The sequence below is a fragment of the Coccinella septempunctata genome, chromosome 3 (genome assembly GCF_907165205.1).
Source record: "Coccinella septempunctata chromosome 3, icCocSept1.1, whole genome shotgun sequence".
NCBI lineage: Eukaryota > Metazoa > Arthropoda > Insecta > Coleoptera > Coccinellidae > Coccinella > Coccinella septempunctata.
In genome coordinates, this window is record NC_058191.1 from 8564323 (window position 1) to 8590885 (window position 26563).

The 26563-nt window shown below is 34.7% G+C and overlaps 1 protein-coding gene across 1 annotated transcript; it reads right to left on the reverse strand.

The window, feature by feature from the left end:
* Window positions 1-25597, reverse strand: LOC123309464 (transient-receptor-potential-like protein). Its single transcript, XM_044892602.1, has 17 exons — window positions 25469-25597; window positions 19681-19918; window positions 17787-17929; window positions 16842-17022; window positions 15767-15961; window positions 13027-13261; window positions 11551-11703; window positions 11239-11494; window positions 9490-9623; window positions 9310-9433; window positions 6232-6427; window positions 4063-4230; window positions 3779-4004; window positions 2066-2195; window positions 1930-2010; window positions 688-1876; window positions 1-336 (listed from the first exon to the last, which is right to left on the reverse strand). The coding sequence occupies exons 1-17, from the start codon at window positions 25552-25554 to the stop codon at window positions 208-210; spliced, it is 3864 nt and encodes a 1287-aa protein (XP_044748537.1). The 5' UTR covers window positions 25555-25597; the 3' UTR covers window positions 1-207.
* Window positions 25598-26563: the final 966 nt, after the last annotated feature.

Below are 26563 nucleotides of genomic sequence, written 5' to 3' on the forward strand. Positions count from 1 at the left end.
TATTTAAAAATGCTTATGTTTATTGTAATGTAATTTCTGATGATAAGTACAAATTATTACACAAAACCGGATTCGATTCATTTTCTTCAAAGTCAAAGAATATTGTTATGTAGGTATTACGTTAATCTTTTAGATCAATTCGTGTAAAAATTATATTCTTAATATTATGTATTTTATTCATCTTATTTTCGTTGATGTATTGGTTTTTTACAACCATCCAAATTTTGGTTGATATTTCTTTGGCACTCTGTGGATGTTTCTCGAGGCCAAGGGTGACTTTCCATCGCTCGAAATTGATGGACTTGTAGGCACGTTTGGTGATAATGTGGTAGCAATCTGAAAAATAAGTGAAGTATTTTCCATAAATTCAATTATTCCGATAGATCATTGGCGTTAGATCTGGTGAGCAGGGAGGCCATAAGTATCAATTTTCCACTTGCTTTTTGAATTGCATTATAGGGATTTTAGTTAAAATTCATACTACAGGAAATGTAAATGTTTTTATTGTTATTAATAAGAGAAAATACCAAGTTGTTTTCCAAATTAAATGACATCGAAATTTCAATGACAATTTGTGGGGGGTGCGCTTTGTAAAATTTAAATAAAATGAGGGTAGCTAGATCATGGCTCTCAAATGTGATATTTTTTTATGATCATAAGGAAGGTTTAATGCCATTTTGAACTTACCGGGACCTCTCGACGCTGTGCCTTCAAGCTGGATTTCAGTGGCGTTTTTGAAAGGACATCTGCTTCATCAGCAGCTATTGGCTTTGCTAGTTCAGATGATTCACCTTGTTCATCTTCTAAGATGGGTGAAAAAGTAACAGTTGGGCCTTTCACTCTCGAAAGCTCTGCAATATTTTCCTCAGTATGTTTTGCCTTATCATTTGTTGATATGTTGACGTCTTCTTCTGTTATAATTGAATACATTTTCTCCTTCTCGGATTCGCTTTGTGCTGATGGTGCTCCTTGATGTTGAAGAGGTAAACTCAGTGAAGGGATACTTTTTGAATTGATTCCTGACGAATTTGTTGAATCGAGTTGTCCAACTTTGGGAAAATTCGGATCTGAGGAATTTTCCCTCAGATTATTTTCTGCATTCTTCAATTTAGATCCTCCATCAGAATCTGAAGTTCTATCTAATGTGGTAGTTGATATCCCAATTTCTTCGGGATCATCATTACTTCCAGGTGTGAAGTTCTCGAAAGTATCATGATTGAATTTTCGTGGTAATATTGGGCTTCTGATATCTATGTGTCTCCCATCTGTTCCTGTTACTTGAAATTCAGGGTACTTTGAATTTCCTTCAGGATTTTCTTGTGAAGTTGTCTCAGGTTGAACTAGGCCAGAGGAGAATATCAGAGTTGAATGTTGCATGACATCTTTGATTTCTAATTGTTCATCATAAGCAGAACTTTTGATCTTTTCTGCATTTTCTGACTCTTCTGTTGCGCTGGTAGATTCTTTATTTGTTTGTTTTGATGCGATACTAGAATTTGGTCCACAGTTTATTGGTACTTCTATAGTGCTCACTGAAGAAAAATCTTTTCCTAAAATATGTTTGAAAGATGGTGACCCTGCGTTTTGGGTAATTGGGGAAGTTTGGTTGCTGCTGAGATTGATTAAGTCTGGATCTAGTTGGTGTAACAAAGGTTCTTGTGAAATAAACGGACTTGACAGATTCGAATTGATACCATCGAAGTCTTTCATTATGTTGAATATGTTCAATGCAGTCGTATCAGGCAGGTTTATAGGTGTCACTGATCTGGATGCCTCTGGACTCTTTTCGGCAAACTTTTGTGCCGCTAGTATTGCCTGTTGTAAATTTTGTTGCTTTTTGAAGGACTGTCGATTGTGGCAATGTCCAATTTGCGATCTTCAAGGAAAATTAGTCATGATTCAATTCTTCTCTGAAATCTTGCAACTTACGCTATGCAGGCACCTCTTATAACTTGTCGCCATTTGTTCATTCCTGAATTCAAAATAGCTAACTTGGCTATCCTCCGAAATCTGAAATGTTCAAAATTTGAATTAGAAGAAGTATAAAATATGAATTCATAGATACCTTGCAGTTGCAGTTTCATTCTGAGGAGGGGTATGAAGCAGTTCTTCCTCGTCTTCTGTAGCTATTGGACCCACTTTGAAGTCTTTCATTAATCTCCGTTCCCATACTTTATTCCTTTTTCCCAGAATAGCTTCAAGAAAATCAATCCCATCAAAAACGACAATTTTTAAGCTTGATAAAGAAAAACATGTGATACTCTTTGAAACAGTAGCAAATCTATATAAAAATTTCTCGCTTTTTTAAAAGATTGTGATTGTGAGGAAGAATCAAGTTTTTGGGTAACTTCAGCAACAATATTTTAACGTGGTCACCTCGGAGAAATTTATCCCGAGCGCCAGCTATTCTTTTCACTAGGAAGAATAGCAAACCTACCAGAGTAGTTGCTAGTCGGAGACAGAGTTCGCTGTTATCTAGGGTGGTAGAGATAACGAAGTTGTCAAAATCAAATTATGTACTAGTTTATTCACACCTTCGGAAACTGATTATATGTACAACGGAAATATGTGTAGGTATGAAATATGAGTGAATCGATCAGCAAACATACATTCTGCAAATTCTATCCGGTCACGAGCACTTTGCAAAGTTTATACCGGGTACAGTGAAAAATCAAAGGTTGTTCAATAAAATGCGCCAACCAGAACTGACGAAATGGATACTAAGGATGATCTCGCGAAGTGAAATGACTTGATATACGGTGTCGGGATGTAATTGTATTTCTCCAGAAATGAAAGAAACACAACCAGGGCGGATCTACTCGAGACTTTTACTCGTTACCCCAAGGGCTAACGCTCCATGACTGATAGCGAAGAAAAGGTCTATTTTTAGCGCAACTACGGGATTTCACTGACGACGAGCGGTATCTCTTATTCTCTCCCCCAAGGGCTTACGCGCCATGACTGATAGAAAAGAAGAGATTTCGGATTCAACACTTATGACGCGGAACGCGAACAGGGGGTTGACGGGACTTTCCCTTCAGTACCCCAAGGGCTTACGCACCATGACTGATAGCGAAGGGAAAAATCAGACTCGCGAAACAGGGTAAAGTACGATAAAATATAACAGAAAGCGAAACAGTACAGCAGTGTCAAAGAAGTAACCGGTGTAGGTCTAATTAAGAAACTGAACGGTAAAGACGGGGACCTACCTCCTTTATTTCAGGCACTCGCGGAAAACAAACGAAAACTAAAAATTAATTCCTAAGAGCACTAATCCTCGCAACACAAAATTATTTCTAAAATTGTTGAACAGCTTGTCGTGCACACAATTAAAGTCTAATCGCAGAAAAGTACGGAGCGTAAAAGAGTCAAAGTGAAAGAGCAGAAATCAAAAAGTGACCGTCGCGGGGGAAAATCTGCTTTTATAGGCAAATCCCGCCACACGTTGAAATCTGAAAATTCCAGAATGCGACAAGAGTGAAAAACGTCGTCAGCTCCGGTTTATCGCATTTCAACATCAGAAAAACGTCGAAATCTTCAACGGCATGCAAGAAAAACAACGTTAAACACAGAATTTTCTTGGGGATTGGTACTACCAAAATTCCAACAGTTCCTCGGGATCCCCAGGAAACAACGACAGACAAAGTCAACTCCAATTGGGTAAAAGTTACATGCGTGAACCGTACGAGCGACGAAATTTTATGTGTGGTTGGTTCTATTAATTTTGGTTTGTGTACGCTTTGCTGCAACAATTATTTTCAATAGAAATAGTACTCACCTTTTTCTTTTCTATCAGCTGACGATGTATCCATACCGTTTCTATGCAAAACTTCCAGTATTTCATATCTAAACGAAGATATATCACTTTTGAGTTCATTTACATCATCTTCAGTAACTGGATTTTCCTCTACTTTTCTATGTTTTGTCGCCACATATCGCCATACTAGGGCTCTCATTACTGCCGAATATTTATAGTCGCGTTCTTTTTCCTCCCTGTTTCGTCTCTGTAACAGCATTATCAGTTTCGAAATGGGTTATCGATGTTTGCGTGATCTTTATTACCTTGGAAGATAGCTTTCTTAGTTTATCCTTCCTCCTCAAACCTAATAATTTCAAGAATAATTTCGAGGTAGGTATTAGGTTAAAAGGTGGTGGCAGTGTTGCACTTTCTTCGAAATAACTCAGCCAAAGTTTAGTTCTGGCAAATTTCCATTCAGTATCTGAGTGTTCCTTTAAGCATATAAAATGAAATTAGAATTTTCTCTGCATGGTGATAAACACTAGTAGGTAGGTTCCTATCTATATTATTGATATATCCATGTGGAAAATATGATGTAATAAACGAGATTTTATTCATAGATTGCTTTATTTTATAGATTTAGCCGACAAGTTTTGCCCCATCGGCATCATAAGGTGTTCTAGAAGATTAAAACTTTTTGGTTTGTGACGAGTTGTTTCAAATGTCGTATGTCGTAATTGAATATTTGTTTATGTAATAATACAGAAACTTTTAATACTTTTCCTGATGATGCCAATGAGGCGAAACATGTCGAGTTAATCTATAAAATTAAACAATCTTTGAGTAGGGCAGACCGGGGATGGTTGACTGATTATCGAAAACTCGATCGGCGCAATAGGCTTAAGCCCACCAGTGAGGCACGAAAAATGGGATTTTTCAAAATAAATTTTTCGATTAAGGCAATGAATTCTCATTTTATATTTTTGAACTAATGCAAAAGATTGTATTTCATGTGGTACCCTTCTCAGAACTTCACTTTTAATGATGTGTGAATTTCTGGAAACTGAAAAACCTGAATAAATCTGAAAACTGCTTCGAAAATGGAGAGAACTCTTCAAAGGAAATTCGATACAGGTAACTCTCAAATATTATTTATTTACTTTTTACAATCTATCTAATTCTATCTAAATATGTATATTATATTTATATACATGGTGTCCCAGAATCCGACGTCAATCCGGCACATGGTGATTTCTCAATTCATTGTCTTCTTTTTCGAGATATTAACAGTTTTGTGAAATTCGTGGAAATCATCAACTCATTGACTGTTTTCAGTACCACGGCTACAAATGTTGATATTTTGGTTGTTTTTTTTTCTAATCGAATATTAAGGATGAATGAGCCTATTCAACATGATCAAAAATTATCCCACGGTTACTATATACAGGCTGTTCCTAAATTGAACGTACAAACGAAAAGGGGAGATTCCTCAAATGAGTTTAAGAAAAAAAAGTCCCATAAACATGGGGTCGCAAACATTTCGTTTTCGAGATACAGAGTGTTGAAGTTTGAATTTTTATCAAGTTTTTTTCTCATAGTATCTACACTTCGTTGGTAGATACGACAAAACTACAAGAGACCGAAAAGTTTAGTATGAGAACAAAGCTTCTTCTTACATTTTTTCAAATTAACAGTTGTTCACCAAAAAAAAGTTCTGCAGAAGAACAGGTGGCAGTGTTCCAGAAAAAATATCACAATGTAGATCTTCTATCGAAATGGCCATGTCACGTGGTGAGAACTCTAAAATGTAATATCTATGCCAAATTTCAGTTGAATATCTTGTGAAGTGTAGATACTATGAGAAAAAAACTTGAAAAAAATTTAAACTTCAACACTCTGTATCTCGAAAACGAAACGCTTGCGAGCCCATGTTTATGGAACTTTTTTTTCTTAAACTCACTTACGGAATCTCCCCTTTTCGTTTGTACGTTCAATTCAGGAACACCCTGTATATGGTGTGCTCAGAAAAAAAAATTACTCGCACAATTTTTTTTTCTATTTTTTCACAAAACGTCCAATATCTCGAAAATCAAGATACTTTCACAAAAACCAAATTTTGATATTCTGGTCAGAAATGAATTGAGCAATCACCTTGTGCCGAATTGACGTCGGTTTCTGGGACACCCTGTATTTTAATCGAATCATTGTATTAGAAATGGTAAAAGAATTTTCAAACATTTTTAACTACCTGATGCGTTCGTTGCCTGAATGTTTTTAAAGTTCTACGGTTATTGTTTCGAAAAAAATTCTCAAATTAGTAAAAGTTTGTTCAATACCATATGAAATACAATCTTTACATTAATTGAAAACAACAATAATATATGTAATAATGATTCAGAAATTAACTGAATAGGTATCGATTTAAAACAAACCATGGTGTAACATGATATACATTTTCAAACCTAGAAAATTTCAGTTTGATTGTAAATTACCTCTATGATGGCATATGAGTTTGACATCATGGCTATGAGGAGATTCAGTAGTACGATAACGTTTATAACGGAATACGATCCAAACATCAGAAGGCCCCAAAATCTTGTGTAGGTTTTGATTCCTGTCAATTCGAAGCTGGATAGGTCAACCAGACCGAAACTAGCCCAAAATAGGGATTGTGACGATTCGAAAACACTGAAATATAAAGAAGGTGAAATGTATAGTTTACAAGATTAACAGATAAAAGACCGAGCACTAATTGAATGAAAAATGGCTTTCGTTACAATTTTTTTAATTTTTAGTATGTATCTTCTTCTAGAAGTGACTTTGCATTGTGGGATCACGACTCCTTAGTGGTTGTAAAATGTTACTATGATTTCTATCCATTATTTATTTTCTCTATAATAGGGTCGAATAAAAAATTTCTATTAATATCAAATCAACTACTGCTGGTTCTCTGAAGAAATTGGGGTTTCAATGCAGCCTGGTCGAACTTCTACAATCTTGATCGAAATTAATTGACATCAATTTTTTTTACAAGGTGGTTCGCAAAGGAGTGTTCGTTGTAATTTGAGTTTGTTTAACTTGTTTCTACATTTCTCGACACGAGTAATCAATAAAGAACATTTCAGGTTAGATTATAATTAACCTTCTTGCTCTTATCCGAAGGCGTATGATTGGACAATTAAACCACCAATTTCACTAGATTTTGCGTTATACTGAGTAAAAATTTCTTTTTCAAAAATAGTTATGCACCACGATACTAGTAGAGTTTAAGGAGTCTACTATATAAGACTCGAGACGGGACTAGGGCCTACAGGCGATACTCTAGACAAGACTGTAACTTATAAGTTTCGTCTCGCTGGTCTCACGAACAAAACTAATATTGATGCAAAGGAAGTCTAACACCATCACATGAAGTGTCACTGAGTGATTGCGGAAACACATTATTAAAACGCGACGCGATCCGATGAAACGTTCTATAGACCAGAATCATACTATGAACACCCGACGCGACGCCACGCGCGTACAATTCACCCGTTCCAGATGCGTCAACTCGCGTCGCGTTTTAATAATGTGTTTCCGCCTCAATCCGTTTCATGAATGAAATGAAACAACTACAAAAATATAATCATCAGATTTAAGTTGTTTCACTCTTGAAGTTGAACACCAATAAACTCAACTAGTCATAGTTTCATAGTTACGTAATTCTTCCACAGAAAATAAACAGTCGTCACCAATTTTTCAATCAGATAAAACGATCTAATCAAAAGACGGACGTAGGAGGAAAACTTGAAATCTTGTTGATCGATTTAACTGAAGAATAAAAAGTTATAATAATAAGTGTTTTTTTTTTCATATTGTGGTGTTATGATAATATAATCTAAGAATAATAAAAACGAATTTGATTTTTAATCTCCCAGCATGATATTCCATGTGTTGCGCATGAGGAAATCGCAATATCTGTATGTATATAATGAAAATGTAACACAATAATAAAAAGGTGGTGTATAGACATGTTAACAAGGCCTAACCAGAACACAACTCGACCTTCAAACTTGCACAAACTCCTTAAAGAGCTTTTGAAAGATAACAAGAAAATTCTAAATAATAACACATGATAGTATAAAATAATAACATCAAATTCTTCAAAGAATCTTGTATTAAATATTCGTTGCGAAATTGGAACTATTGATTTCACACTAATTCCAAATTTCACTAAAATAAAACTGCTCATGAAAATCGCAGCATTTTTCATTCCGTCACTGATTGCTACTTTACTCCCAACAAGAATTACCTAACTATAACAATTCCAAAGCTATACATACAGGGTAAGTCGACAATTCTAGATCGGCCGATAACTTTGAGAAAATATTTAGCTAGGAGAATGATTAAACTTTGGCGCAATGCGCAATCGAGACAATCGAGTCTACTTAGCGCATAAGCTCAAATCATTTTTGACCTTATAGGCTTGTCCTAAAGTGTTGAAACATGATACTACCCTGCTTTTTCAAAAGAGAATACCCAATTTTTATATTATATTCTGAATCTACATGAAATTCAGATTTCTAGATACCCCAATTGACATAATTTACCCACCTGTGTGCTTTTTCGACGTAGGCTACTTTTCACGACAAATTCCATAATATGGTTATGATGGTCTCAACTAAATATGATATCTTGGAAACCATTGGAGAGAAACGCTTGATTTTATGAATTGAATGACTGTATTAGTCAGTTTTTCGTATCACTCAATAGGTGGTCCGAAATACACTGCGATTTTTCGAAAATGAAATTTAAAAAAATGTTAACAATTATAGTTGTTAAGTTTTTAAGCTTAAAATGTTTTCGTAAAAATGAGGATTATTTACTAGGGAATCCAACAGATAAAAGAAGGTCAGAGGATTCCCTTAGAAAAAATAGACTAACTCGCTTTTTTAAAGGTAATTTTCGAACAATGTTAGACCAATTGTAGAGTGGCCCAAAAACTGCAGAAGACTTAAAAACTCTTCGGAAATTCAATAAAAGGAACCAAACATTAATCTTGAACGGTTGCCAAGATATAATCTCTAGTTAAAGCCGTCATAATCATGAAATTTATCGGAAAAAGTGGCCTTCGTCAAAAAGGCATTCCTATATTATTATACCAAGTGCAGTATTTCGAAATCAAAATTTGTTGTAGATTCAGAATATGATATGAGAATTGGATATTCTTATTCGAAAACGCAGGGTGGTATCGTGTTTCATCACTTTCGGACCACACTATAAAGTTAAAAATAATTTGAACTCGATTCCCCCTGAGCTTGAATCATTCTCTTAGTGCAAAATTCCTAAGAGTTATCGATTATTGATGGATCCAGCACTGATGTTGACATACCCTGTTTACTCTGTAGTTGAGTTCAAGATCTGAAAATATGTAATGAACCAGAATCGATTTACTCCTAATATTGTGTGAATGGAAATATGACTTTGAAAAATGCACGTATCTATCCCTGTATACTCATTGTAGAAATATATCATAATTTTCAGTTTATCACTTTCTGTAATAGGATGAAAATTTAAAGTAATTTGCTCACTTGGCAAATCTTCTCCATTTCATGCACGAGTCAGCAAAATTTGCGAAATCCGCATTCCCATTAGGGAGATGAAAACATTTTTGTCTCTCCAGATCCGAGAAATACCATAAAAGCTGATTCAGTCCTAGAATATAAATGACTTGTCATGCAATAATCAAAATCGATGTTTTCGAGTCTTACCACAAGCGAACGCGAAAAGCACCAAGCTGTATATGAAGAAGAACTTCACAATATCAATCACCATTCTTCCAAGCGAAATCTGCAGGGGTCCAAGGTGTGGATTAATAGAGAAAAGGTGGACAAGTTTCAATGCACTGGAATGAGAAGTTATTAGAACAATACCTATATCACAGATAGGACAGAAAGTAGCGTTGCAGAGGACATTTTCTTATGGTACAGAAAAACGTATACAAAATCTATTAGAAGAACAAAATAATCAATACTTCATATTTAGAACAAAGAGGAATTGATACCTTCACTTGGTTCAGAAAATGATTGAAGCTACAGCGAATGTTACTTCAATTACAGAAATATACACCATCATTTAGAAATAGCTAGAAACAGATTCAGTTGAAAAGTAGGAATAATTACTCGATAGTTGAATTCAATTCAATATTTTCCAATAATTCATTATTTCAATCTTAATTTCTGTACATAGCTCATAGCACTATGAAAATGATTGATGTTATGGAAAATTAAATCGCCCATCTCACTGCGTTGAGAATGTTATCGAAATATGATTGCAAACCTTTGAAAAACAGTTATGAAATCAAGTGTCATAGATACTAGAATGACTACATCAGCTGCTCATTAAAAACATGCAAACCAATAAAAAAATATTAATTTCCTGAAGTTATACATAATGAAAAATTGTTTTCATTTCACGTTTTTCATTTAAGAATGAAGTGAATTTTATATTGCTGACTCCATTAATTTTCTGATACTGTCCTTATCATGTGCTCAATCATAAAATCATATCCGAAACATGAATGGTAAATGATACAACTATAAAAAAGATCAACCTTTCGTTTTAAAGATAGTTGTGGAATTTATGAGTTAGGTATTTTAATACAGGGATAATAAATAGTTATCAAAAATTGATCTTAGGTATTTTAACTTCTCCAACATTGTATCGTTCTTTTTCTTTATTTATCGGCTGAAAAAACATACTCTTGCCGCCATCTGCAGAAGATTTTTTTTTCGAAAACCTAGTTAGTTTTTTAAAAGATATTGGGTGAGAAAAGTAGGTAACGCAACGCACAAAATTCACATCAACGATACTTGCTACTCTGTAGAAAAATTCCCGAAAAGGTGAATTTTTGTTTTGAATGGCTCAACTTTTCATGTAAAATTGAGGAGTTTGACATACACCCTCTATGAGGGGTAAAGGGTAGTTGAGTTTTTTAAACGGCATTCCTAACCGTTTGTGCCAGAAATGGATAGAGCTTCAATTGCTGAGGATGATTATACCCTCGATGGAGTTTTTTGATCAACATTTTTTCTATTATAGATATGAAATTGAACTTATTAAATTCGAATTTTAATAATATTTTTTTAAAACATCAACTAATTTTCAATCATATCTGTATTAATTTGAATATCTCACTACTCGCAAAACCAACTTTTGACATTTAAATATTACTATTTCAGAGCCTCTGTCTAAGGTTTTGACCATAAAGTTATTAAATAACTCAGTGAATAATGGCTCATAAATCCCAAGTCATATTGCCTGAGGACATAGTTCATAGGGCACCTAATTTAAATTTCAAAAAAATATTCAATTTTTCCGTCTTAATACGAAGTCATTATCCTGTTGCAAAAAAGGTTCCTATATCTTCGTATATAACATTTAGTCAAATAGAAACTCTGCTATTCCGTCTCAGTGGTAAGTATAGACCACCTTGTGAAATTGATCAAAGAGTTATTCACCTGAATATGTTTGCTGCCGCAAATAATCCCTCTGCTACTAACTGAAAGTCGAAAGCAGCCCATTCTTCTCTTCTTAGATATGCCGTACCTGGGTTTTGAGTAATTTGTGAATTTTGTTCTAAATAAGCAGCCACTCTCAAGAAGAAAACAGCAGTATATAGGAAATTTCTGCTGAAATCAATAATATTCCACAAATTTCTGATATAATGGGAAAATCCTTCAGAATACATCTCATGTGCTTCTTCAAATATGAAACCTGATAAGCAATTGGTGGTTTATTTATTATTACGCACACTGAATATATTAACATACCTATGACGTAGATAAGGACTACATACTCGAGGAGCATCGGTGGATTACCTCTTTGCCTTTCATATTTTGTAACAACGCTTTCTTTCCAGCTTTCTGTTCCAAAAATTTCGATGAAGAAGTCTTCAGCTCTTTGAGAAACCAAAATAAGAATTACTGTGGAGATAAAATAACAAAAATGAATGATTAAATTATATGGAATGCGAATGAGTTCTAAGGAGTGTTCGATAAAAAATATGCGAACTTTGAAAACCGATTTAACTTCATTCAGGTCAGGATAACTCTTCATATTTCTGTGAATTGTGGTATTTCCAATGATATGTTCTATGTACATTAAATCTGTTGAAAGTTTACAAGAGCCGAGAAAGAATTTTTCACAGATTCCTACGTTTTTTTTCCAGAAGGTCTACAATGGTTACTTATTACATTATTCAAATATCTTGAAAAACATTGCAAAAACACAAAAGGAGCCACACTATTTTAAACATAATGTATAGTCTTCTTCTAGAAGTTCTAGACTTGTTGAAGATGGGATAACATGTTATTTGTAAACTTAAAGTCCATTATTTGAAATACTGTCGAAACTCAGTTAATTTCATGACGACTAAATGATGTGGATTTTCAGATGTTTAATACCCGACGATAAAAATATTTTCAATTTATTATTTAAAAAGAAGAACTCAAACAGAACAGTGCAGATACATTGTTCAGTTAATTTATTAATCGCATGATCACAATATGGAAGGGAAAAAAATACAGTTATTGTTGATGGGCAAAAACTTTCATTTAATTTCATGGCCAGCCGAGTGCTGAAATAAAAGTTAATGGACTACAATTGAAAATAGAAACCTGCTTTTTGAATGATCAAGGATTCAAGGAAGAAGAATAGAATACACGTAGGGACAAAACATGTTGCAAGTGATATCATCAATCTATTTTCAATGGGGAATTAGCGAAGTAGTTCTTTCTCCGTAAAGCAACATGAAACAGAGCTATAATGAGGGAGAGAGTACCCATCGTGTGTGTGTTCCAATAAACAAATATATAAAGGAAAAGAATTTTTTCTTGCTTAGGGACATCTCAATGTGTCTCATCTTAAGAAAAAATTGTGATAACAAACCACGTGTGAGTGGAAATAATGAAATTCAATTTTCAGTCTAATTATGGATTTTCATCAGCATAGGCCCCATCAATTCAAGCATTCGAATGCTTCCATTAATGAACTTAACCGACGTATTTGGAACATAAACCTACCCTGTAAATTTTTCATGAATGAGTGAAACCCAAAAAATTCGAAAATTGCTGACATTTAGTCAAAACGATAACGAATGAATATTTTGTACTGGATTTATGTGAATCACTCTTTTCTAATAAACTTAGATCTAAAAATAGACTATTCCGTACCAAAAAATCAGCGTCAATGGGCATCAATCTCATTGGAAAATTCAATAATAATCATACGGTCTCAAAAACACTTACGTAGAAAAAACAAATAGGAGGACGCATGTATCAAGAATTTCATGAACGGTTTCCTCATCAGCTTGCCGGTTTCGGTGGTGGGTGCAACGATGTACAACATGCAGTAAAAGGGAAAGAGTAGGGCAACCTTGACGATAATCCCTATTTTTTGAAGGGAGCTTTTCCTCCTGAATCCTGGAACTCCTTCGTACCAGATTGCTGCCAACAATTGCTGAATGTTCGGATGTGAAACAAACTGAAATGGAGAGGAATTGTAAAATGATGAATACATTGGTGCATCTGGGCACGAAGTACAAAATACAGGGTGCGACATAGCCGTTTGATGGGTTTCGGGTTGTGGTGGGGACAGATAGGTGCGGAAGGGCTCTTTGTGTTCCTTAGGCCCGGTTGTTCAATTCGTGATTAAAGTTAATCCTGGATTAATTTTGACATTTCCGTTCAAATATGTCACGTTAATCCAGGATCAACTTAAATATCGGCTTAAACCTGAATTGAACAACCGAGCCTCAGAGTCTGTAGTTTTTAGTTACTGGGCTGCAGTTTATCCTAGTCACCTACATGAATGTCCACTCTACTCATTAAAATCACACTTTGGTGTGCTCTGTCTCAATATCAGAGTCCTTTTTTCGCAGAGGAAAATTTCACCGTCACAGTAACTTCTCAGCGTGAAGTTTCGATGTTGGTAACCTTTTTCTAGCCTAAATTCTAAAAACTTGATGAAGAACACGATCTGGATGACATAAGGTTCCAGCAGGATGACATCTTGAATGTTTTTATAGGTTTTTTATATATTTTTGGTGGAATGAGTTATTTTAACGACATCTACAGGGTCTTTCACGAGGAACCTCACCCATATTTATACGGGAAACTACTGAACGTATTTTCATGAAATTCAGCACTTATGAGTATTTCACGATGCTGATGAAATCTAAAATATTTTCAAGGCATGAGCACCTCCGGTTTTTCCGGAAATGACGTCAAATTCCGTTTTTCAAATCAGAACACCATTTTTTTATTGCAGAAATAGATTCCTTAGAAAATTTCGAGTTATTTTGATGTAACATTTTTCAGTTTTGGTTGGAAAATTTTCTCTGAGCGGGAAAATTCGAAAAAAAAATCGAAAATAGAGCTCCGCTGAAACAAGAATAACTTCGAGGTTTTTGGATGGAAAATTTCCATTTTTGGGATTTTTCAAGATGTAAGATTGATGTATCCACTTTAAAAATCGAAATCGCGATTCATGATACAGGGGGTGAAAAAATCGCTTTCAAAGTTAGGGATGACAAAATCGTGAAAAATCAAATTTTTCAAAGTAGAACCTCATTTTTTATGGCAGATATTGAATCTACGTTAAAAAATAATGTGAGTGTATGCATCACACCCTTGCCCTAAAGTGGATATTTTTTGAGTTATTCACAAAAAACTGTTTTTCGTCTTGAATTTTCAGCTATTTCTTTTCCCTTCACGCCAAAAAGATGAAATTTTCAGGAACTGTTACTTAAACCATGTTTTAGATTTTACTACCCTAATATGCAAGAGAAAAAAGTTACAGGTTGTTCCTAAATAGATGGCGAATTTTGATTCGAATTTGTATCGGAAACCTCTTTATTTCAACTAATCGGCCATCGGTTTTCTCTCCAGTGAGAAATAAATAATTCCTTATGAAACATATGCAAAAACTTACCATGTTTTACATTCTTTTTTTTTAATGATAGATGTCATTAATTACATCTGCCAAATTCCCCTTTATTCAGTAGCATTTTGTGTTTAATATTAATTTGGTGATAATTCGTATTTAGTTATAAAATCGATAACTATGCCTAATTTTACCAATGAAGATTATTTAAATCTCATTCTACTTCATCAAAACTTTCGTCAAAACTTTGAGCATCTTCTCTAGTTATAACTGCGAGAGTTTGCCATGATTCTCCTAATAGTAACTTGAAGTCGGTTTCAAGAAGGGGTGAAAAATCTACAGCAGGGTTCAAATAACAGTTCCTGAAAATTTCATCTTTTTGGCGTGAAGGGAAAAGAAATAGCTGAAAATTCAAGACGAAAAACAGTTTTTTGTGAATAACTCAGAAAATATCCATTTTAGGGCAAGGGTGTGATGCATACACTCACATTATTTTTTAACGTAGATTCAATATCTGCCATAAACAAATGGGGTTCTAATTTGAAAAAATTGATTTTTCACGATTTTGTCATCCCTAACTTTGAAAGCGATTTTTTCACCCCCTGTATCATGAATCGCGATTTCGATTTTTAAAGTGGATACATCAATCTTACATCTTGAAAAATCCCAAAAATGAAAATTTTCCATCCAAAAACCTCGAAGTTATTCTTGTTTCAGCGGAGCTCTATTTTCGATTTTTTTTTCGAATTTTCCCGCTCAGAGAGAATTTTCCAATCAAAACTGAAAAATGTTACATCAAAATAACTTGAAATTTTCTAAGGAATCTATTTCTGCAATAAAAAAATGGTGTTCTAATTTGAAAAACGGAAGTTGACGTCATTTCCGGAAAAACCGGAGGTGCTCATGCCTTGAAAATATTTTAGATTTCATCAGCATCGTGAAATACTCATAAGTGCTGAATTTCATGAAAATACGTTCAGTAGTTTCCCGTATGAATATGGGTGAGGTTCCTCGTGAAAGACCCTGTATATTCCTTTAAAAAAGTCTGTGGAATTATCCGGATTCCTTACCATATGGTGACAATTTATTAAGAATTTATCAAACCTTTTTTTGCTTGTACTGTATGGCGAGCTCCAATCGGGAAAGTCTCATATGATCTCCTTCTTTATAAGGTGTAGGATCGTCAGGATCATGATTCAAAATGATAGCTAGTTCTTGAGAGCTCCTAGATTGGTGCAGGAGGTCCACAGCGAATTGTTGGCATTGACGGCGTAGATCTAGGTATTCAGACTTACACTCCTGGGAATAATATGTTTGTAAATTTTTTATCCACGCAAATAGCTGTGGCATTTGTATTGATTCACAAATCGAATTTTGGAGGAGAAGGCAAACCAGAAACTGAATATTCTCAAAATAAAAATATTGTGCAGTATTTTACTCATGACTTTTTCTCAAATCAAAGTACCCTCTCCACATCCCAAAAGATTCTTGAATTTGATTAGAGCCCCCTCAAAATATTCTGAAACATATTCTACTAAGGCGTAGAAGGGTCATATAATTTTGTAAGAAAATTTTTCCCTAAATTTTTACTCAATCTCTAAATTTTATTCAAAATCCACAATTAACCTTTGGAACCTAGGGCTTAAACGAAATTATTAGTTTTCCTGAGCTTTTCTCGATCTTTGTTTTGGGAGGTGTAGGTTTTTCCAGTTTCACTTTTTTTACAAGTACATCAGAATTGAGCTCTGAACAAAAAATGCTCGAATGGAATATTTCCCTTTGCAGAGAGCATTTTCAACACTTGATGTATGTCCCATTATAAATGATTTTTCTCCACTTTTTTGTATTTTCGGGAAAATTTACTCTTGTTCTCAATGTCCCTCAATTGTCCAGGATTACTTTCTACTATTGATATCCGCAAGAAAACTACACTCGCTTGGTCGCGAATAAGGATTATTTTGAGAAAATTTCATTATCCTATTTCTTTGTTGAAGTGGGGCCAATATAAAATAGTTGTGTTTCATTGAAAATTCATTCCCTATATAAATGGTATATTTTTCGACGAGAATCAACTGAAACTTTACAGTTTTTTTAATCTTCTGCACACTTTCCATAATGATAATAAAAATAACTCGTGATATAATTGAGAGGCATAAATAAAAAAAAAATATTCATTCACCGGTTCTGCGAAGGCCAGACTTCTGAGTTCCCACGACAGCTGAAAAGCTGTTAAAATGGGGTCACTGGATGTGAGTGCTATTAGGGAAGGACTTGCAAGAGCTTTATATTCATTCAGACGAGATAGGGCCTGCCTTAAGGAATCTTGTTGGGATAAAGTTATGCATTCATCACAGCCACATCTGAAAAAATAAGGAATATTATCAGAAAATATTTATTTAGGAATCGAGAATTTCATTGCTGTCGTATTCATCTAGAAAGTGTTCACATAGAAGAAATTCTAAATCGACTTGTTGGCCTAGCCTCCCTAGCCAGAAAGAGATGATAATGAATATTTTCTCGAGCTAAACTAAAGAAATAGTTTCTTATAATTTTTAGTGACACTTAAAACTTATTGACGTTTTTCTTTTGGTAACCAGTTACGACAAGTAAATCATCTCACTTTGAAACCACCTTTGCGAGGTTTGGAAACGTCATAACGTTTCGAGACATATTTCTCATGTGCTAAAAATGGATAAAATTCAATCCTGTGAGTCTTTGGCCAGTTTATTCCTACCAAGGGAACTCGATTTGAAGGACCCCGTTCTACAACTTGTGAATTAGAAACGAAGCTCTCCAAAATTCGAAAATATGTCCTTCGGGCATTTCGAAGAAGAAAAATTAACCTTCACCCATGTGTATGTTTCCAGAAACACTCATACCGTTTTTGGAAATTTTATTGACTAGCCGATACTCGATGAAAATCCATAATTAAACAGGAGGAATGGAATAATAATATGATTTTCAGTTAGAATGTCAAATGAGAGGTTTTTTGCCATTATTACGCTATCACATAGATTCTTCAGGTGGTTGAAGGTAACACTTTATAAATGAAATAAGTGATAACACAGGTTTGCTGTGAATGGAGTCATGTTCTCGAAACAATTGTTAAAATGTGGGCACTTACTTGATATCATGAGGCATGGGAAGGGTTGCTCCGCGGTCTAAAAGAATTTTTAATATTTCGTAGTTATTTCTGTGAGCAGCTAAAATTAGGGGCGTTATATCAGGAGTAAAGGATGCAGTGTTACTGTCTACTGTCTGCCAACTCTGAAAAAAAATTCGAGGAGAATTAATGGAACTACTTTCTAAAGTTGACAATTAGAAGTTGAAAGTATGAAATTAATAAACTAATAGATCGAAATTATAAAAGAATATGATTTAGTGAGGTTATCGATAGACATTCAAAAAACCCACCTCTTGAAAATAAGTTGGACACTATCTAATGAATATTTCAACGTTTTGTATTGTTCATATTTTCTCGTATAATGCGCCGTTTTCGGGTAATTTGATGTTCAAAAATTGAAATGTATCTGTGTTGAAATTCAAGAAAATTGGGTAATTTTGCTTAATACAACTCTGTTTAAAAGATCCACAAATGTGTAGTGTCACAGATTTAGCTAGTTATTCTGAAGGTAATTTTGTTTTTCCATGGGTGACACAACTCAATATGAAAATTTAAAATGACTATATCTTTTTATCAGGGCCGAATCGGGAAAAATGGTATGAGAAAAAAGTGTTTCTTTTGGACAAACGAATCTACTGTTAAAATATTTGTACCAGTCGAAGGCTCACCCTGTATATGAGTCTTTGACTCGTAGAAATATTTCAACAGTAGATTCGTTTGTCCAAAAGAAACACTTTTTTTCTTTACCATTTTTTCCGAAACGGCTCGATTTGAAAGATACAGGCTCTTGAAAAACCTTAAAAAATGATATTTTCATTAATATCTCACAAACGGTTTTATCAAATGAAATGAATGTCGGAATATATGGTTTTTCATTTATTTGATGAATCCTTTTTAAACACAAGATGTCACCCATGTCTTCTAGTTCTCTCATTACGACCATAACGTACCATCAAAAAACCAAATATTCAAAGAACACAACTCTTGAAACTAAGTTGAACGCTATCTAATGAATATTTCAACGTTTTGTTAAATAAAAGTATTCTTTATATTTTCTCGTATAATGCGCCGTTTTTGAGTAATTTGATGTTCAAAAAGTATCTGTGAAATTTGAAAAATTGGGTAGTTTGGCTCAATACAACTCTGTTTAAAAGATCCACAGATGTGTAGTATCCCAGATTTAGCTAGTTATTCTGAAGGAAAATCTGTTTTTGCAGGGGTGGAACAGCTCATTATGAGAACTTTAAATGGCTATATCTTTTTAACAGGACCGAATCGGAAAAAACTGTATAGGACTATAGGAAAAAGGTGTTTCTTTTGAACTCAAGAATCTACTGTTGAATTTTTGAAACACTCAGTACGATCAATTGATGTTTCGGAACGTGGAATACGTTTCCATTGGTCAATCGATTGATCTCTGAACCGATCAAACAATCCAGGCGCGTATTAAAAAATATAGGACTTTTCGCAAGTTGAGATTCAACACCCTGTTTTATAGTAAGGAATATAAATTGTATTTATATTCCAAATATTTTATTTGAACGTTTTTCACAATAATATAGATTTTGATTAACATTTTTCAAAAAATCAATCCTGATCAAATAAATAAGTCTTTGTGATATGAGATATGTGATATGAGAATTTTAAATTGGTTTCTGTTCGAACGGCTACCCTACAAACTCTAAAAAAGCGTATTTCAATCTTGAAATTTCGAACTCATTTGAATTGTGAACAAGGATTACTCTTTGGTTCAATTTCTTCTGTCAGGTGTTTCGAAGAATGAAATATAAATCCTAAATTTTACATTCTTGAAGAGGACGCGTTTTAGGGCGAATATTTTATGTATCTGAAACATTTGTCTGTCTGTTGGTATAAAATGGAATTCAAAACTCACATAGGGCTCCCCTTCCGTATGAATTAACTCTTCATGTTCTAATAACAGCTCCACTGCTTCCACGAACTCCACGTTGATAGCATGCAGGAGTGCGTCTTTAGTTTGAACACCCATAATTATTAGTAGTTCCACCATTTCCAGATTCTCTTGATCTATTGATATTGTTAGGGCACCCCTGCCTAAACTATCCACACAATTTATATCAAGATTCTCCTTTCTCTGAGCTTGTTGCAACATCCTGTTGTTTGAAAAAAAACTCGTGTTAAATTCTGTTCTTTTCGAGTGAAGAGATATACATATTTTCAGGAAGAAGATTAGCTATAAAAACATAATCTCTATCCACATTGTCTGAGTTTATTTTCAGGGCACTTGAAATGAGAACATACTCACAATAAGATTAAATTAAATTCGTTATGAGAACTTCAAAGAGTATCATATCCTGTGTAACTTACGGCGTTTCTCTTTTGAAGTCTAACTAGTTCCCAAAGAAAAACAATTTTAAATAATAGGTGATTCTTTCAAAGTGGAAAAGGATGAGAGGAATAGTGTGAATAACGAAATTTTCATACAAACTTCCAGAAATAATATTATATTTATTCATCAACTATTTCTTCGTCAAAGCATATGTATGTAGCTTTTGCTGGCGAAACTGGCCCTCGGCCAAATCTGTCTGCCTAGCCAGAAGTCGACTTTGAAGAATGCAAAACTTCAGTAGGTACAGGTTTTGTAGCAGTAAAAATCAGAATTAGATATACATTTTCTTCGATTTTACAGAAGAAACAAAGCAACCCTGTCTAATGGAGATCTCAGTTCTAATTAGGATATTCTGAAGAAAATCAGTTCTATTTGAGATATATTGTCCAGAATTCTTGAAAAATAAAATTCAAAATCCGTTTAATTGAAACTTCCTTCCCTGTAGCGACACTGAGGCCCGGTACTTTCACGTGCGAATAAATAAATTTATTCGCATTTATTAAGTCTTATTCGTAAGATTAGTAAAAATGCAGTCTTTTCACTTTCAGACAGTGTTATTCATCGAATAAATCTGTCATTGAAACTTAATTAGAAGAGTTTATTTGTCATAGATCGAATGTCGGTACGTCATTATTCGTTGAATAAAATTTATTCGAAGGTGAAAGTACCGGGCCTGAGTGTTATTTATTTCATTTCCTGCAGATTTCTATCGCCTGGTTTTTCGCCAAGACCAATCATCAGAAGATCTCGTCTTTCTGCTGGTAACGCTTGGCCGTGTTACACCAACGGTTGCCACAGATACACCAAAGTAACCTACCCCGTCCTAGACCTGTATCGATCCTTTTTACTTATTTCTTCAAACGAAGCAGTCTTCTGTCGCCTGGTTCTCTGGTAAGCCGAGAAAAACCACCAGAAGCTCTCGAAGTCTTTGAGCTTCATTCAAAACTCGAACGCTGGTAACGCTTGGCGGTGTAACACCCACCGTTGCCATGAACCGGCCGGGATATATCACCTTTGATGGATCACGATGCCATATGGATTCAGTCAGAATGTTTTTATCAAATGAATAGAGTGCTCGGATTCCTTTGCGATCTGTACTCGGTACAAGAATTGATAGCAAATTTGTATATTCTTTTTGAAATTTATTCGATGATTTTTTCTGAAAGGTATAATTATGAAAGTTTAAACTAAGCATAGGAAAAATACCTCAATGGAAAGGCCGTATAGAAAAAATAAGGCACTATCCACCTCATCGTCACTGTACACTAATGTTTTCAAATGATCCCGAAGGAAGAAATCACAGGGGAGCGTGCAGGCCAAGAAATGAATTCACCACGTCCTATTTACCTATTCGGGAACACATTATTTAAATAATTTCGAACGTTTCTTCGAAAGTGTGGTGGTGCTCCAGTAATAACCACATTCAATATTGAGAGGAACATTTTCTAGTAACCCTGGCAAATTGTTCAGGAGAAAACGGAGAAAGTCTTCACCTGACATTTGTGGTGGTAGAAAAACTGGCCCAATAAGCATTCCACACAGGAGTATGATCCAGACATTCAAGGAAAACCTTTGCTGAAAATATGTTCTTCTGATAGCGTGAGGATTTTCTGTAGACCATACATGGGTATCGTGGAATCATCACCATTTCTTGTGAAAGTGGTTTCTTCAGTGAACAGTATGGATGTTGTTAGATATGGGTGATTTAAAAGCCACAGGCAGAATTCTATTCTTCGAGGATGGAAGTGCTTGAACTTTCTGGAAATGGTAGGGGTACAATTGCTCTTGTCTTAGTGTCTTCCAAACTCTACTGTGGCTCACTCCGACGACACTGGCTGTGGATCTAGTACTTGTTGTAGGTAGTTCCTCAACTATGTCCAGAATCTGCTCCTCGATTTCGGCCATTTGCGATGTAACAGGCATGCCAACATTTGCTCCCCGAGATTCATGCAAACGTCCAGTATCCCTACATTTCTGCACCAAGTTTATGAACATCCGAGGAGTTGGGTGACTTCTTAACGGAAATCGTCTTCAGTACAACCTGCACGCCGCACTGACACTCTGTTTGGATTCACCATAAATTAAAATCATGTCAACAAGTTCATTGTTTGAGTGAACGTGAGGCATTTTTCAACTACTTTGCGACACTCCGAAAATTTACGAAAATCATACGCTGACTCTGACGGTTTCCAGTATACCGACCTTTCGCCGGCACAAGCATACGCATAAAGGTATGGTTTCGGTAGTGCGTCGGATGGATGCTGTGACTGCAGAATGTGACTATCCATATGCAATTACTGAGCTTCAGTCACATTCTGTGGCACTGCATCCGAAGCACTACCGAAACTATACCTTGAGCAGGCATGCAGATCCGGTGCGACAATTTCTCAGATTTTCAAGTAACTTTGGTTACGAAATACTCAGCCCTGGTGAATATTTTATAAAAACGATTTTTGGTACCATGACTTATTTTGAGGAGTTCAATTACCTGTCAAAAAAAAGGATCACCTTTGAGAACACCCTGTATAGATTTTTTAATTTGAAGCTACTTTTATGCATTCATTTCACTGTACAGGGTGGGCAAAATTCGTTGTCTACTGAAGGGATCTCGAGAACTATAGCAGCTAGAAGAAAACGGATGACACATTCTCGAGCTCTTTTTTCCTTACTATTTCAAATCAGAAAACAGATCTAGCCTAACGGTCATAGATTTTGAGTTATGAACGAAAATTGAGAAATTGTCATTTTCAATGAAGCTGAATAACTCGATTATTTGAATTCGTATTCGAAATCCGTTGTTACATTCTACAGACACTTTTTTATGAGGAATTCAAATATGATATTAAGAAATTTTTCAATCCAGTCAATTTCGAGATAGGAAAGGGATTTTTAATTTTTCAAATGTAAACTATAGTTAAAAGTTCTCTCATCTTGCTGCAGTTTTTTTTGCTGATTTCAAAAATGTATCATATGTTGTTGCTATTCACATGAATGTTACACGAGAAAAAAATTCAATCCTTTTTCCTGCCTTTCGATTATCTGTTGAATTATAAGTGGGCTGGGTTACCATAGCAACCGTTGAATATGCATTATATTTTGAGAACCTGAACCTCTATGATTGAAATCAGGGATTGGTGAATAAATATTTCGATGATTAATTTGCAATCGTTTGTTCTCGCGATGTTTGGCATGCTTATCTTACGATGGATCACAATTCGAACACTACCGTTGACAGAAGTACCTATTTTTCATCATCTTACTTCTTTAAAAATTATAATTATAGATAGCTATCGTATTTTATTTATAATATTACCGACTCTTGAAGTTTCTTTTATAAATAGAAAAACGATAATTGAATAAATTTTTTTCTTTAATAATCAGACGAAAGTCTTTTTACTCTCTTTAAAAGGATATCGATCTCGATATCGATATATAAAAGAAATAATTATTCGTCAGTCGGTGATTTCTATCGCAGAAGGTTGAGTTCACATGGAATTATGTGGAGTTCCCGAACCACAATGCATTTTCAACGGTCGGTATGGATACGCCAGCCTACTGAAAATTCAACAGTGAATCGAAAAGCTGGAAAAAGTATTAATTTTTTTTTTTACGTTATATTCATGTGAATGGCGACATATGATATATTTTTGAAATCTGCAAAAAAATTGCAGCAAGATGAAAGAACTTTCAACTAAAGTTTACATTTGAAAAATCAGAAATCCTTGTCGAGTCTCGAAAATGACTTGATCAAAAAATTTATTGATATCATATTCGAATTCCTCATAAAAAAGTGCCTATAGAATGTAACAACAGATTTCGAATACGAGCTCAAATAAGCGAGTTATTCAGCTTCATTAGAAATGACAATTTCTCAATTTTCGTTCATAACTCAAAATCTATGAACGTTAGGCTGGATCTGTTTTCAGTTTTGGATTAGTCAGGAAAAAAGAGCTCGAGAACGTGTCGTTCGTTTTCTTCTAGCTGTTATAGTTCTCGAGATCCCCTTAGTAGACAACGAATTTTGCCCACCCTGTACTTCTTGATTTTGATTTGATAATTTCTGTGTCTAATTTCTAATACTCATTTTGAGCTTGGTCATCAGTTGAGAATTTCTTTCGTCGTTTACGGTAATTAGAATGATAATAATCTTGGTTTTGGACTAGGTACTTGTTAACGCTACTACCTTAGATAATCCCGAACTCTGTTTGTCTGTGGGTTTGCTATTTTCCCCTTTCTTAAAGAATAGCTGGCACCCGATCAAGTCACATAGGTAACACTTATGCTTCGCACACAGATGACACTTGTGATTCGTCTCACAGGTGACACTTCTGATTCAACTCATTTTCGCTGGGTTTCCTTCGATGGCAAAAAGAAAAAAATCTCTCTCAAATATAAAAAGTTAGAATATATAAAAATGTGAAACACACCCATTTCGCACAAATATTGAACGATATAATATTATAATCCCACAATTACCTACTGGAGATAACGGTTATTCGTAAGAAGGTTCGACGAACGCCAGCCACAAAATTTTTCATTTAAATATCGGTTTATGATAGTAGTGATAGTGATAGTTGAAATAGTACGATTATACATATTGAAAATGATAATTTTTGTGTAAAATTTACCTTATGTTTCTTGTTGCTTTATGCTATTTAAAATCGTGAGAACTATAGCAGCTAGAAGAAAACGGATGACACATTTCCGAGCTCTTTTTCGGAGAAACAAAGAATGGTGAAAACCGCAGCCTCCTACGATACTTCGTTTTCGAGTTTGACAATTTCCCAAAGCTCTCATAACTTTTTTGTCTTTGAAGTTACAAATCTGAAACTTGAACTTTCTACAGGCTCTTTTTTGCGTAGAATCCACGGATGAGCTCAATATATTTTTTCATTTCTAATCATTAGGTGAACTTTCATTTTTTTAAATGCAAACATTCATTGAATTTGTTATTTTTGAATTGGAAAAAAATCATTTGCCAGAAGATTCTACGTATGAAAGTGCCTCAGAAGGTTCAAGTTTCAGATCTGTAACTTCAAAGACGAAAAAGTTATTAGAACTTTTCCGAAATTGTCAAAATCTCAATTTTTGTCCATAACTCGAAATCTAAAAATGATAGGCCGATTCTGTTTTCAGATTTGGATTAGTCATGAAAAAAGAGTTCGAGAATGTGTCATCCGTTTTCTTCTGGCTGCTATAGTTCTCGAGATCCTCTCAGTAGACAACGAATTTTGCTCATTCTGTATATATTTATTTGAATATCATATCATTTAATTGAGCAATATCGAAACGCAAACGATATAAAACTTCTTACCTTTTTACGTTCGCCATATCGCCTCTTTCAACTGCAAGTAGGAACTTCTTTTCCTCCACTGTCAAAAGTTTAGGAAGATTAGGCATTGCTATACTCGTTCGAGTAATTGGACACCCTTCTACATCTTCCTGAAAAGAATATAGAACTTGGTTCTGGCTTAGCTTGCATTTGGTTGTCCTCAATCATAATGAAGGGGTAATGACTTAATTGGCATTTACATTAATAACGATTAATTTAGGTGCATACCACCCGCTGATATGAATATCTAGAAGTATTACGATCTGAATCGAACTAGCAAATTTGTCATAGTCAGAACAATGAAAAGCGGAACGTTCCACCGAAGAAGAGTACACGACTACCATTGTTTCGGTCTCATTTTACCTCGTCAGAGCAACACAATCTTCCCCGGAGAGATCCTAATTAAATACTAGTAGTAGCTTCTGAGTATTATCAAGTAATAGAGCGCCATCTAGTATACAACGAGATACGGTTCAATTCCCCCCATATCAGAACCCAGAGGATGACAATTGCATATCTACATCAAAGATTATAGAGAAGGAAGATGGGAAACGAAGCGACTACACTTGCGTGAGCGCCGCCTGGTGGTTCCGTTGTGTATTAAAATACTAAGACTGGTTAAAATATTTATTCAAGGGCCATTTGGCATTTTATGGAGATATTTCAACATGGCCGTTTTGTTTACGTTTTGATTTTCGTACCGCTCGTTCAACTCGCTCTTTCTAGTCACCTTATTTCAATGTTATTTGTGTATATAGTGAAAACTTCAAAATCAAAGATTTTGCCCAAAATGTCGTATGGAAAATATTGTATGGTGAAGAACTGTTGAAACTGCCGTTTGGGATTCTCCGAATATAAGTTTTTTGAATTTACCAAAGAAAATGGAATCGTAAGTATTGAAACTGGTACCATGTGACTCGGATGTTGATTGATTTTTATTTTCAGTGTTCTGAAATGGATAGAATTTTCCGGGCGTCAAGACATTGACTTGAGTAAAAGCTACACTATGTGCAGTGAACATTCTACCAAAGATTATAGAGTTAGGTTCTATAATCTATAATCTTTGCATTTTACTTA